At 40.4% G+C, this 12894-nt stretch overlaps 1 protein-coding gene across 1 annotated transcript; it reads left to right on the forward strand.

Moving 5' to 3' along the window:
* The first annotated feature begins 899 nt into the window (after positions 1 to 899).
* On the forward strand, positions 900 to 9803 carry paip1 (poly(A) binding protein interacting protein 1). The gene is made up of 11 exons (XM_053420792.1): positions 900 to 1299; positions 2770 to 2915; positions 3172 to 3369; positions 3482 to 3594; positions 3691 to 3802; positions 4174 to 4299; positions 4391 to 4497; positions 4649 to 4766; positions 7058 to 7112; positions 7304 to 7391; positions 8690 to 9803. Exons 1-11 carry the CDS (start codon positions 1101 to 1103, stop codon positions 8787 to 8789), a joined length of 1362 nt encoding a protein of 453 aa, XP_053276767.1. The 5' UTR covers positions 900 to 1100; the 3' UTR covers positions 8790 to 9803.
* The last annotated feature ends 3091 nt before the right edge of the window (positions 9804 to 12894 follow it).

Genomic DNA, 12894 nt, shown 5'->3' on the forward strand with positions numbered 1-12894 from the left:
CATCTTCTGAATCATATTAATTTTAAGACGCATGTGGTCACGCAAATCCTTGACACTTTAGGCAGCCTTTACATTTTTTGTATTACTTTACTGATCACCATTCATTTTATTGAGTAACTGTTTTATGTTGATTTTAGAATATTATGTGTTTCTCTTTGTGATTTAGTGCTTTTTGAAATTAAGCAAAATGTTTGTTGACTATTTGGAAAATTTCCTGAGAAGCTTCATAATAAAAAATATTTAGGAAGATAGTGATGCTGTGCTTTTAGGGATGTTGTGAAAGTGATTGGGATGGACAGAGGGGTTAAATGTATATTAGACCCACTTTATTTTGTACTTCTTTCTTTCTATCTTTGTTTCATAATAACATAAATAGTATGAATAATTAGTATGTCTGCGTGATTTATGGCTTCACAGGTTCCACTCCGCGCCAGCAATGTGTTTTTAATGTGTGTTTTCCTTTGTGATGTTTTGGAGATTTTTTAATGCAGGAACAACTTTGTAAAAGTTCATGTGATGCTTCATAATAAAACATATTTGAGAAGATAGGGATGCTTGTAGGTAAGGTGGGAAAGTGATCGGGGTGGACACAGGGGTTAAATGTATATTTCTTCAGTGAGAATTAGATCCACTCTATTTTTAATTTGGACCATGTCCTTGTTCTTTCTTTCTTACTTACTTCCCTGCTGTCTTGCTCTATTTGGTCTCTTTCTTACTTTCCATCTTTCTTTCATCCTAATAAAAATAGTTGGAATAAATTAAAAAAAACTCATAACCCACTAAATTCCTTGCCTACGTGATTGGTGGCTTTACAGGTTCCACTCCGCGCCACCAGAGGGCGACAGCTGCATTTCGTCATCAAACCCTGCCGAGAATAACCCGCGACAGACTGTTGTTAACGGAAGTGACCAAGAACAGGTTTTGTACCCCCTGTTAGTGCGCGAGCGAGGAAAAGACACCATGAAACACAGATAGAGACTCATTTTAAAATAACTGCAACGCAAAAGACGAGAGAGGACGCAGTGGTTACGCTGAGCATCATTCCTCCATCTTGTTGTCCGATGCTGCTTTGAGAGTCGCGGCAGGACACACGAGCGGTCATGAATCAGAATTTCGACCGAGCTCCCGGAGCGGGGAGAAGCTACAGCCTTGCAGCGGACCCCGGGTTCGTGGGCGCGGGGGACGACGACGCCAACAAGCCGCCGCTGTTCGACCGGAGGGGACCGCTGAGGCAACCGCGATCCATGCCGCTGTACGCCGAGAGCAACATCAGCCCGACCAGCGAGGCGGTCGGTGGAGGTACGGGGGTATGGGGGGGGGACTGTCAACATGCTAACGAGAACTAGCTAAGATAGCTCTCACCTTTTGTGTGCAACTCAAATGCCGCTGTGTTTTTCCACATGTGGAATCAGTCTGTGCATGTTCAGTCTGACACGTAAAGGGAAACAACGCGTTCAATCTCTGAACGCTGCCATTAGAGAGCTAACCGCCAGCTAGCATGGATGCTAGCTAACCTCGGTGTTTTGGCGGAGCGCCGTGCAGCTGCTGGATTTCATGTGAGGTAACGCAGCAGCTAAATAAAGATCGAGCTCGGGTGTCACGCAGTCGAGACGAGCTACGAGGCCACAGCCGGTGCTGTTACACGCTGTTCCCCCCCAACCACACAGCACATGTACCCTGGGATGGCGACTCGCAGCAAAGAGGAAGATTCGGTTTCGTTTCCCCAAATCTGCTGCGGTCATGTGCTCCGTCGTTTGGGGGAAACGCGATCACAACAGCCGCACGCTGGGAATGGACGCGCGTCTATTCGTGGTATTACGGTTAAAGGTCATTGGAGCAGAAACAAAGGCCGAAGACAAAGTTGAAAGTTAAAATGATAAACTGAACGAGGATGATTTGATTTACCACACAAGTCAATGAGAAGTGAAATGGAATGTTGTTTATTTAAAAATCCCAGAGACAACGAGGAGAAATATCTTTGGTACATTAAGGATCCTTTTAAAATAATAGTTAATATATGTGATGTGTGTTGAGTGTCATTATTAAGAAAGTAGCCACCTTAACCTTTTAATTTTCTAAAGTAAATTCCTGAAACTTGACATGCAGACATTGGGAGTCACCACATGGGGTAATATCTGTGTCACCTCTCAGGGATTTCTTTATAGTGATATTTAAAATCAGCATGTTTCATTGCCATAATGAAGAGAAGCCAATATTCTCCAGTAAAGTCATTTGAAACTTCTCTTTGACACCACTCAAGTAAATTATTGGAATACAATTTAATAAAGCAGTTATAATTAAAAAAAAGTAGCCAACTTTGCCCTTAATTTTTATTTATTTTAAAACTATATAAACATAATGTTTAATTTCATTATACTTGTTAATGTCTTGTTAGGAAATCACATCAATCATCCGTAATAAGTAATTTTTACTCTAAACATTTGTCCTTGCGCCAGTGACATTTACCGTAAGGCCGCGAATAGACGCGCATCAATTTTCAAAGTGCAGCTGTTGTGAGAGAACAATGGATCACATGACCTCTGTCCAAATCTGATCAGTTTGCTCCAGTAGGAAAAGAGGTGGATGAATCCAATGCACAATTATGCCATGTCAATGTAATATTGTAAGGTCTCGGCCCAACTATTTATAGTTACTCGAGAAAATGTAAAATCTGTAAATAACAAAAAGAACTCAAGGGAACTGACCTATGTGTATGAGTAGTTTCACATACAGCAAAACTTGAGATGGTATAATTTCTTTCTCTTTCAGATTGTAGAAGACAAACCAGACCTCAAACGAGTCCAAATGCCAACAACGTGTCTGCCTCATGTTATGACGTCGACTCCTTGGTCCGGTCATCGACGCTTTCAGCCAGTGCTGCCGAGTTCGTCCCCTCTGGATTTAACTCGTATGAAGTGAGTTTTAACCCCATCTCTTCATTTATTGTACTTTTATAAAAGTGATTTCCAACAACCTTATGTGGAAATGGTGCTGGCAATAGTTCTGCTTTTAGTTTCCAAGTAGGTGTCAGTAGGTAGCTGTTAGTAGTGCAGCCATTATTACTGCTGTAAAGTTCCTTATATTAGCCTGTAAATTTTAGATTTATTTTTTGAAAAAGTAAAAACTGTTCCCTGTTTAGTTTTTTCATGTTTGTATTTTGTTTTTATTTAGGACCCTACTCTTTATGATGACAACGAAGAGTATTACACTGAAATTAACCTGGAAGGAATGGTCAAAGACTTTCTTGATCACCTGAGCTCCTCACCAGGGACTTTTGAGTCGGACATAGATTACATAACTGGCATGCTCAACTCCTGCGTTACTACTGAAGCCTTGCTGCAGGATCTGGTGGAACTGATATACAAAGAGGTTTGGATATTCAGTGCTTATATTGTTCTTTGTATAAATTAATAAACCAAATAATATACATGTTTCTGCAAAAAAAGTGCAAGAAGGGTATTAAGTTTTCTTTTCGTCGCAGTCCACAGCCATTCCAAACTTCTCTTACACGGGTGCCAGACTCTGTAACCACCTGTCCAAACATCTCAACGTCAGCCCGCCGAGCGGCAACTTCCGTCAGCTGCTCCTGAAAAGGTGATTTTTATTTGGTAGTTTTCTCTTTCATTTCATTTAGGTTCGGTAATTCTTTCAAGCTGCAGTTTACAAAGCGCCAATCTTGTCTGTTTTTAGGTGTCGAACCGAGTATGAACATAGAGATGTAGCTGTTCGAGGGGAAGCAGGGACTCAAAAGAAGTTCCACTCCTTTGTGCTCTTTCTGGGGGAGCTCTATTTGTCCCTGGAGGTAAGAGGTCACGCTCATATGCATTGTGTGATGATGAGTATTTTATATTAAACAGCCTTCCCAAAGTAGCAGCACCATGGATTAATTTGGCAGCTGTTAAAAAATACTTATAACATATCCCTTTATCATATTATACATACTAGATGGCTTTAAACATCACCCTGTCGTGTCTGAGTCCTGCTTGAACTGCTGCCATAGGTTCAGGATTTCTGGGGTGGCTGTTGGTTGTGCACTCTGTTGTGGTGATTTGTTCAAGAGCTGTCCACCCTTTATACGGAAGGTTGTTACTTGTAGATCTAGAAAACAGGGGCCAACTTGAGTTATAGTTGATGAACACTATTAAGAATGCTATGTTGATTTGCTTTGCCCAGCTAAAGAGTGCTAAAGGACCTCCAAAACGAGCAGAGATCCTCCTCGTGGCTCTGAAAGACCTGATGCACAGTCTGTTCTCCAACCCCGTGGATTCAAACCTCATCTGCGCCGTCAAACTGCTCAAGGTTTCACTTCTCAGTCTGATGTATTCACAAGCTTCCAGGATTTTCTTTTCTTTATTTTCAGGTGGTAATAAGAGTGTGTTTGAATTTGCAGCTTACCGGCTCCATCCTGGATGATACGTGGAAAGCGAGTGGACAACCACACATGGATGAACTGATACAAAGAATAGAAACTATAGTCCTGGACGCCACATGCAGCAGGTGTGTACATCAATATGGTATTTGTGTGCAGCTGTTAACTTAGTGGTATGTCCTCAAGGTAACAAGGTTTAAAAAGCCTCAAACATGCATCAGTTGTCAGCCATGAATTGAAGTATAGTTATTATTCTGATTTGAGCATTTTCTCCTTCAGGGATGTTAGACAGATGCTTTTAAAACTTGTGGAGCTGAGATCAAGTGACTGGGGCAGAGTTCGTGCAGTTTCAGCAGCGAGCAATGCAACGCCAGACAACGACCCCAACTACTTCATGGTGAGTGTCACATTCTCCTGAAGATTGGCCTGTGCCAGAGAAGTTACACACATGGGAGTTTGTGTGAGAATCACAGGGTTCCCACGGTACCTGGAAACCATGGCAACCATGGAATTTATTTTTTCATTTTCCAGGTTTGGAAAAGTCATGGAAACTGAGCAAAAGTGAGCATTTACATGGAAATTGGAACAGTTGTCCTGGAAAATGTTATTGGATGATGTGTTAAATAGTAATAAAATGAAACTATTGAGCACAGAATTAAGATGAGTTTATAAAAACCCTTTACATCTGAACAGCTTTTACTGTAGATAGAAATGGATGATCCCATGTTGTAGAGCATGCTCTTGGCATCCTATCTGGTATAATCGATGTTGGAATTTGATGCAGGCCACCTGGTGATATGGACTTTAAAAGTATAGTTTCGGATTGGTGGAGTTCAGGAATAATAACCGAGAAACATTACTCGCGATCTCAATAGAAGGGTCAAATACATGCATTTCCCAGCCAACATGGGAGCCTTGACATCTACAGTGAAACTTCTTATGCAAGTTTATCCTCAAATGTAAGTAGCTGTGTTTCAACTGTGTGGTAAACCTGGCTTTATCAACGTTAGTTAGTAAGCATTGCAATCTTGCTAACTAGCTAGCTGCAACTTGCTAGCTAGCAGCTTACACTAGAATTGTTGAGGTAATTTTTAAGATAAGATTAAGATACATTTATTTTCCCACACACATGCTCGCATGCACCCACACACGACATGCAAGGGGGGAAATTTGTTTTCTGCTATAACCCATCTGGTGTACACAGGAGGACACAAAGAGCAGTGGGCAGCCATGCACCGCGCCCCGGGGAGCAGGTGTTAGGGGAGTCAGGTGCCTTGCTCAGGGGCACTTAGACAGTGGGGTGGGGTAGGCACTTTGACAGTGCGGAACAGATCCAGGTGTTGTCCAGGTGTTGTTCGTCCAGGTATGTTGTTTTTGTTGTCACTCCGTGGATTCGAACCAGAGACCACCGTCGGATTTCCTGCCCACAGTCCAACTTTCTGCCACTAGTCCTTGCCTTTAAAATACTAGAACTATGTTTGATCCCCATCTGTATTTCACTCACTGACTTTTCCTAAAACCGTGTTATTCACCACATTTAGGGGAGTTTGTTTTGAATTTGGATTCATTAATGATGGTTAGCAAGTACATGCAGTGCAATCTTGCTAGCCAACATTCAGCTTGCTAACTAACTAGCTAGTGTTGGCTAGCTTGCATTGCTAGCTAACTACCAATACATTTTCGTATTAGGCTGTGATATTACTTCTATACTAGTTGACATGACCAGTCTAGTCTTGATCAATTTTGTAACATTCATTCTTATATCTACTTTTAGCTATTTTGTGATTTTTCGTTTTTTTCTTTAAAAAAATGATACTACTAAATAAGAACATTTGGGGGGAGACATTTTTTTAAAATCATTGATCATGACCAGACTGATTCTATACATCTATACTGTTAAGCTAAGCTTACTAGTGAGGTTGCTGTACTGAGGAACCACAGGGGAACCAGCCTTATGTTTTTCCTTTTAGGTTCATTAGTTTGATTTACAAAAGCTTTTACAGAGTAACAGTAGGCATACTACCCCTTCTACGTAAGACTCATAATCTCAAATGTGTGATGCATTACAGGAGTGAGTGACAATGACACGCTGCAGATTCAGGATGAGGAAGAGAAGAGGGGAGAAGATGAAAGAGGAGAAGAAGAGAGGAGGATACAAGAGTAGAGGATGACAGAGGAAAAGGGAGAAGAGTAGGAAGAGAAGACAGGAGCGGACACGAGAGGGGAGGTGTGGAGAGAAGAGGACAGGATGAGATAGGAGAGGAGTGGAAGAGAGAACATATATCAATCCCAGTGCTCATGTGTCTCAAAGTTCCAGTTCAATAAATTGTTGTTCATCTTCAGATTGTTGCATTATTTCATGCATTGATATTATCAATAAGACATAATCTCTAAGCATTTACAATGTAGACTTGACTGGCACATCTTTTAAATCAAGTAAGTAGTCAGGTGTCCTAGGGGGTTGTGTGTGTGAGGGGAGGGGGGCGCGGATGGGGACGGAAAGCTTCACTTAATATGGTACCTGGAAAATCAGGAGGTAGCATGGACTTTTTTTTAAAGGCAAGCGTGGGAACCCTGAATCAGCTGGTGTGCGGATATCGTCAAAAACTCCCCATACAAACTGTATAGCTACCCCCTATTTTTATTCTCTTTATCTGATAGTCATGGTTTTATTTTGTGTCCTCTCAGAACGAACCTACATTCTACACACAAGATGGCACGCCCTTTACAGCAGCTGACCCAGGTAAGGTTATATAACCATGTATATAAACATGCCCCTGCTCAAGAAAGAGGAATAAAGAAAACACAAGATTAATGTAAAGTGGTTACTTTATTATTCATACACAGAAATATATTTGTATAGGAATAGACTCCTCATTTGTTGTATTTTTTCTGAATAACATTTATTTATTTTAAATGACACTTCTTCCTCAGATTATGCTGAGAAGTACCAAGAGATCCTCGACCGACAGGAGTACTTTGACTCGTTTGGAGAAAACGAAAACGAAATAGAAAATGAAATGTAAGTAGAAATTGGAGGTATAAAATAATATTGATGGGTCATACATGTCTTTCTTTGTTTTAGTCCACAACCATTAGACTAATCCCACTCTGAACAAACGGTTCAGTTTGTGTCTTTAACTTTTTAGTATTTATTTTAATAACTTTATTAGTGTTGTTTGCAAACAAAACCATCTACAGTTCCATCAACATGCACATTCGATAATCGGTGTAAGACAGAGAAGCTTATTAAGCATTTATATATTAATCTGTTTTCCTTCTTGAGTCTAGAAACCAAGTGTTTCTGTGAATGGAATTTTTCATTTTATTAATATACTGTATTTCTGCTGTCGTGCATTTATTAGGGATGAAGTGAGGAGAGACTCGTCAGTAATGTAATGTAATACATTCTCATTTCATTTCTGAAGCAGAAATCAAAAACAAGTCAAAAAATAAAGAGTTTTTATCATGAAACTCAACATTTAGGTTAATCGGGTATTACAGATATACATTTTGAGTTTCATTAACTTCCACTCAGTAATAATCCACTCAGTCCTTTGTGCCAATAAGCAACAGAAAGATGTCATTGTGTTTACAGGGTGTGGATATGTAGAAATCTACTTTTACTAACAGTTATCACTGCAAATAAATTACAGGATTACTCAATACTTGCACACTCAATCGACGCCATGTAAAACAATAAGCAGAGTTTAGAGGTTATACTTAATGATATGAAATGGTTTTCGATGTGTACATTTCTGATAAGTGTGTGTGGGTTCAAAACAAATGTTTGTTCTTTATCACTTGGGGAAATAATACGACTTGAGGGAGCTGTGAAAGCAAAAAAACGATCGGCTCGGTTTTTACATTCTAAAGATTTTCTGTTCATAGACTGATGTACCTTTTAATTATCTGACTTTTATACCAACCTGACCCTAAAGTCCATCACTACCACTGTGCCGGCACACCGTCAGCCATGTGACTGCATGGCGGCTTCTCACAGGTCACGTGACTGCCCCTGACCTGTGTGCCCCTGAGTTTGGCGAACGTGTTTGTCTGGCCCACAACAGGGTCCACGGTGGCCTCAGATTTGGTCTAGTCAGCAGTTATGAGTGAAAGAGGGCTTAACTTTCCCTCAGAACTGTGTATGTATGTGTGTGTGTGTGTGAGCTTGTGTTTTTGTGCCTCTGTATAAATGATGGTTGCTTTCACACATTGTAGGTTCTGTTTATATTAATTTAACAAACCACCTTTTACACATTTGTCTTTAAGATGTAAAAAGAAACATCCTCTAAATCGCTCCGTGTGTTGTGTTTTCAGATCCGACTATGAGGACGAGATGGAGCCTGAGATGGAAGAAGCGTTTGAGAGATTTTGTTTAGAAACGGAGCAGAAACGGAAACTGACACAAAAGAAGTGAAGAGCAGTAAGACTCCAAAACAGGCACATACTGTATTTTTCCATCTTATCTTGCTGGAATGTTGAAAAGCAAAATAGGAACTAAGCGGACGATAGGCTCAAGCGTTTATTTTTTTCTGCAAACAAGCATTTTAACAAAAAGATCTGTTCATAGTTGCACTTCTGACTCTTTTGTTCGGTCAGTGTTGATTAGAAAATGTGGACAATCAAGACAATAATTGTTCAGAATGTTTTTGAATGGAGGCTCTTTTTAGACATGGAAGTTTTCTCTTTGGTCTTTTGAAATCTTTCGGCAATGTATCCAATTTATGCCTGAACTAATTGCAAAGAGGGAAATGGTGTGCTGTGAATTTTTTTTGTTATTGTTCTGAAAGGCAGACGAGCTTTAGATTCCCGTGCATAACGTACAGGCCCGAAAAAATGCACTGTAGATGAGGCAGGTGGTTGTTTTTACCGCGTCCTTACATAAGTGAAAATACGGCCTCTGTTTCCGCTGTCGTGACATTGTCTGTCATTTTAAATTGCCAATATTAACCACTTCATTCAAAGCTTCTCACCTGTTTATATCTGGCTGGAGTTCACTGAAGCTGTCAGGAACTCTGTGAAAGTTTGTTCCGTTCAGACGATTCGTTGTAGAGCTAAGAAAGATCATCTGTCACAAACGTGGACTTGATTTATAGACACATAGTGTTTTTAAATTTCTTCCGGGGGTAAAAAAAAAATCAACATCTTAGGAAATTTGAAGCTCATGCTTTGATATCTTAATAATGTGGTGCATCTAAATTCAGTTCTTTTCTCAAACTTAGGTTTAAATATCTACACGTGTAAAAATCTGCAGCGGTCAGTGTCACATAGAATAACTCAACTCAAGGTTCTCCTTTTGATCTCGGAAAGACTACAATACTGTTTACCAGCAATCCATGGAACCCCTACAAAGGAATGTTGCTCTATAGTTTGTAAATATTATTTATAGTTTTGTTTGCCTGCAATAAATACTTTATAATGTGAGACTTTATCCTGCTTGATTTGTGTTCGAGTCTTTTTCGACCTGTAGAGTCAATGGTTCAAACTTGTACAAATAAACATCAGGAGACAAGAAATATTTTTAGCTTTTGCTGCTCTCTAGTGGTCAATTTGAGTAATGTTGTAAAAGTCAGTAATCAGTGATACAAGAATATTGATACCTGGTACTTAATAAAGGACTTGAAATGCAGTATTTTTATACTACGATATATCAATAGTACTACTACTAAAGTTGTGGTTTCCTATTTGTGTGAATTAAGGGAACATCGGAACACTGCAATACTATACACTATGGTTCGACACAGAAGCACATGAGGTATGTGTGTTGCAGCAACTTTGTTTTGATTGAAAACAGGATTGTGAACGTTTTTCACGTCCAAACATTCAGAGTACAAACATTAAAACAGAAAAACCTCACAGTTCAAGTATGACTCTCCTACCACCACATCCTCGTATCAACAATTCACGACTGTTATTCATTTGTTTTGGAAAATGTGCAGCACAATGCCAGCTTCTATTCTATAATTGTGTTTTTCCATGTAAAGAAAATATAAAGATGTACCTTTTTAAGTCAGAAATGTGTTGTGTGTTCGGATCGGCCATGAAAACACTTAGTGGTTTCCATGATGGAGAGGAAACTGACAGTCGTACCATGACCTCCTTTCAACATCGAGGCCCACCCCACAAATATTTTTCACTCTACAATGACACAGCTTAGATGTGCTGTAGTAGCTCAACACCAGGACGTGTTGAAACTGAGATGTTTGAGTTACATTTAAGATTATTGCAGTGATACAGACTGAAGTTATTACATGTCTGTCAGGGGGTGCAGTTTACTGAGACATCCTGGTGATCCAGAGATGTACGATTATTTTCATTTAACCACAATACTCCTGGTTTGAGCACTGTTGTTGTGTCAAAGATAATAATCAGTACATCTTGAAGCCAGATATCATCCTTGATTCTTATTTTAAACATAATATATCATGTAGTTAGCGATTGCACTGGATTTATACCTTGCAATGAGCCTTCAGTCAATTGTTAACATGTGCCACCATTGAAACCTCTCCCACACGCATGAAGCCAATTTATCTCCAGCGAGAGGTTGTGGCAGTTATCCAGCCCAAGAAATTCTCATTGCATAATCTTCTGACGTAAATTTTATGAGCCTTCTTCATTAATCAGTAAAACTGAAATATTGCATGTGAGTTAGTATGTGTCATCATCATGTCCTCATCTGCAAACCCCTGCCTGTCAGCACACGGCTTGGAAAAGATGAATGCCTCAACCTGTCCACGTTTGCCAGGCACTTCTCTTCACATTCTGTGCTTCTGTCCGGGATGGTTCCATTGACCCGACGCCAGGAAATGCACCTGTGCAAATCCAACAGAGCCTCTCCACAGGTTGTGTCGTGTCATGTGACCCGCTCGGGGGAATTACCACTGCGTCTGTGTACAGTCAGTGACTCGTGAGCCCCTGTGAGCCGGCTGGATGGGACTGTGTGCCTCACAATGCAACAGGGCCTTAGATTCTCATTGGTCAGCAGATGGGTGTGAAAGAGGGATTAGTGCTACAATCCAGCCGGCCAGAAGTTTGTGTGTGTCTCTGTGCTGGTGTCTCTCCATTACATTGTATGACCTGGGTTTTGAAATGTACTCAATAGTAACAGAAGTTAAAAAACGATCTATTTCTTCGTGGGGACGCATTCGTGTGAAAGCTGTAGTGACTAAATCTGTGACTCTGAATCACTGGATATTTTTATAACGGCAACATGGTTCTGTTGGTGGGATGGAGCTTAAGACTGAAGATGTGTTTGAGTTACATCCTTGAGTCCGAAAGGCGATGACTTCAGCTTGGAAAATCTAAGAAACCTTGATTTATGATTTTATATATATATAGAGATTTATAATGGCCATTCAATTTGTTGGCTCCTTGGTGATTTGTGTCTCTTAAAGACTCGGAGTGGATCAAACGGAGTGGTACATTCATGAGGCGTTTTTTTTGCCAGAGAGGTGTTGGTTTAACTTTGTGATTCTTGAGGTTGCAGTTTGTGGTGGTGTTTCAACTGCACTGAAAACATAAGTAGAAAAAAAAAATGCATTGAACAGCAGCACAAATACCACAAACTGCTAACGTTGCTTTGAACACTTTGAAACATCTCTGGTAGTTCAGTGAACACAGCATGTTTCATCCTGTAAATCCTACTTTTCATTTAGAAATATGTTAACAGAAATATTACTCGTATTGGAGTATTGGAGTAATCCCAGATACTCTAAATACGTCTGTAATCGCCATCTGAGGTAAGTGAGGAAATACCTTCTTTACAATGTGGGTCCACTTATTGTTGAGTTTATAACCTGTACAAAGACTTTGTCCTGTGATTATAAATGGTGTCCAAACTTCCTGACAACCTCATATGATTCATGTTCCTCCTCGCAGGGGATTTCACTGCTGTGCCCACACCGACAGGAAGTCAGACCACAGACTCTGTTGCTTCAAGACCCTTCCTTGGATTGTTTCTCATAATTCAAACGACCTGAAAGTCCCTCCGCTGTTGTCAGTGAAATAATGTATAAAAATAAAGGGTTGCGGGATCTTGTTAAAGGGGAAAGGGCTTTAAAAACTTGGTTTCTCCATTCCACGCCCAGATCGAGACGCTGTTTACTTTACAAGCTCACCTTTCCCAGGAACTGCTCTTCATCACAGCCACGCAAATCCTGGAAGTTGCTGATTCAGATTTCCTAACGTGGGCTCGGCTCGTCAGATGACTTGCACACGAATCATGATTTCACAAACAAAGTGGTGGGCGAAGGGATCCAGCCACTGAAGGCTTAGATGGTAACAACTTATATGGAAGACTCAGCAGAGGGCTGTGAGGCTGATGACTACCTGCCTCCACAAACACCAACAGATCTGCTGACGACCAATTCAACTGAACACTTCAGCCAATAATGGCCAATAAGATATGCTACAATTGCATCAGGTGTTTAAGAAAACTTGTTTCATTCTATTGAAGTTGGCGACCAGCGACTAGCCCTGGCCTAGGGCGTTACTTTCCGATACCTCGTCAAGGAAGCGTCCAG

The sequence above is a fragment of the Pleuronectes platessa genome, chromosome 4 (assembly GCF_947347685.1).
Source record: "Pleuronectes platessa chromosome 4, fPlePla1.1, whole genome shotgun sequence".
Classification (NCBI taxonomy): Eukaryota; Metazoa; Chordata; class Actinopteri; order Pleuronectiformes; family Pleuronectidae; genus Pleuronectes; species Pleuronectes platessa.

Excerpts from the sequence above, each read along its gene's own strand:
- paip1 (XM_053420792.1), top strand. The coding sequence starts at position 1,101 with ATGAATCAGAATTTCGACCGAGCTCCCGGAGCGGGGAGAAGCTACAGC. Across the intron at positions 1,300-2,769 it reads CAGCGAGGCGGTCGGTGGAG|ATTGTAGAAGACAAACCAGA; the intron begins GTACGGGGGTAT and ends TTTCTCTTTCAG. Across the intron at positions 4,498-4,648 it reads CTGGACGCCACATGCAGCAG|GGATGTTAGACAGATGCTTT; the intron begins GTGTGTACATCA and ends TTTCTCCTTCAG.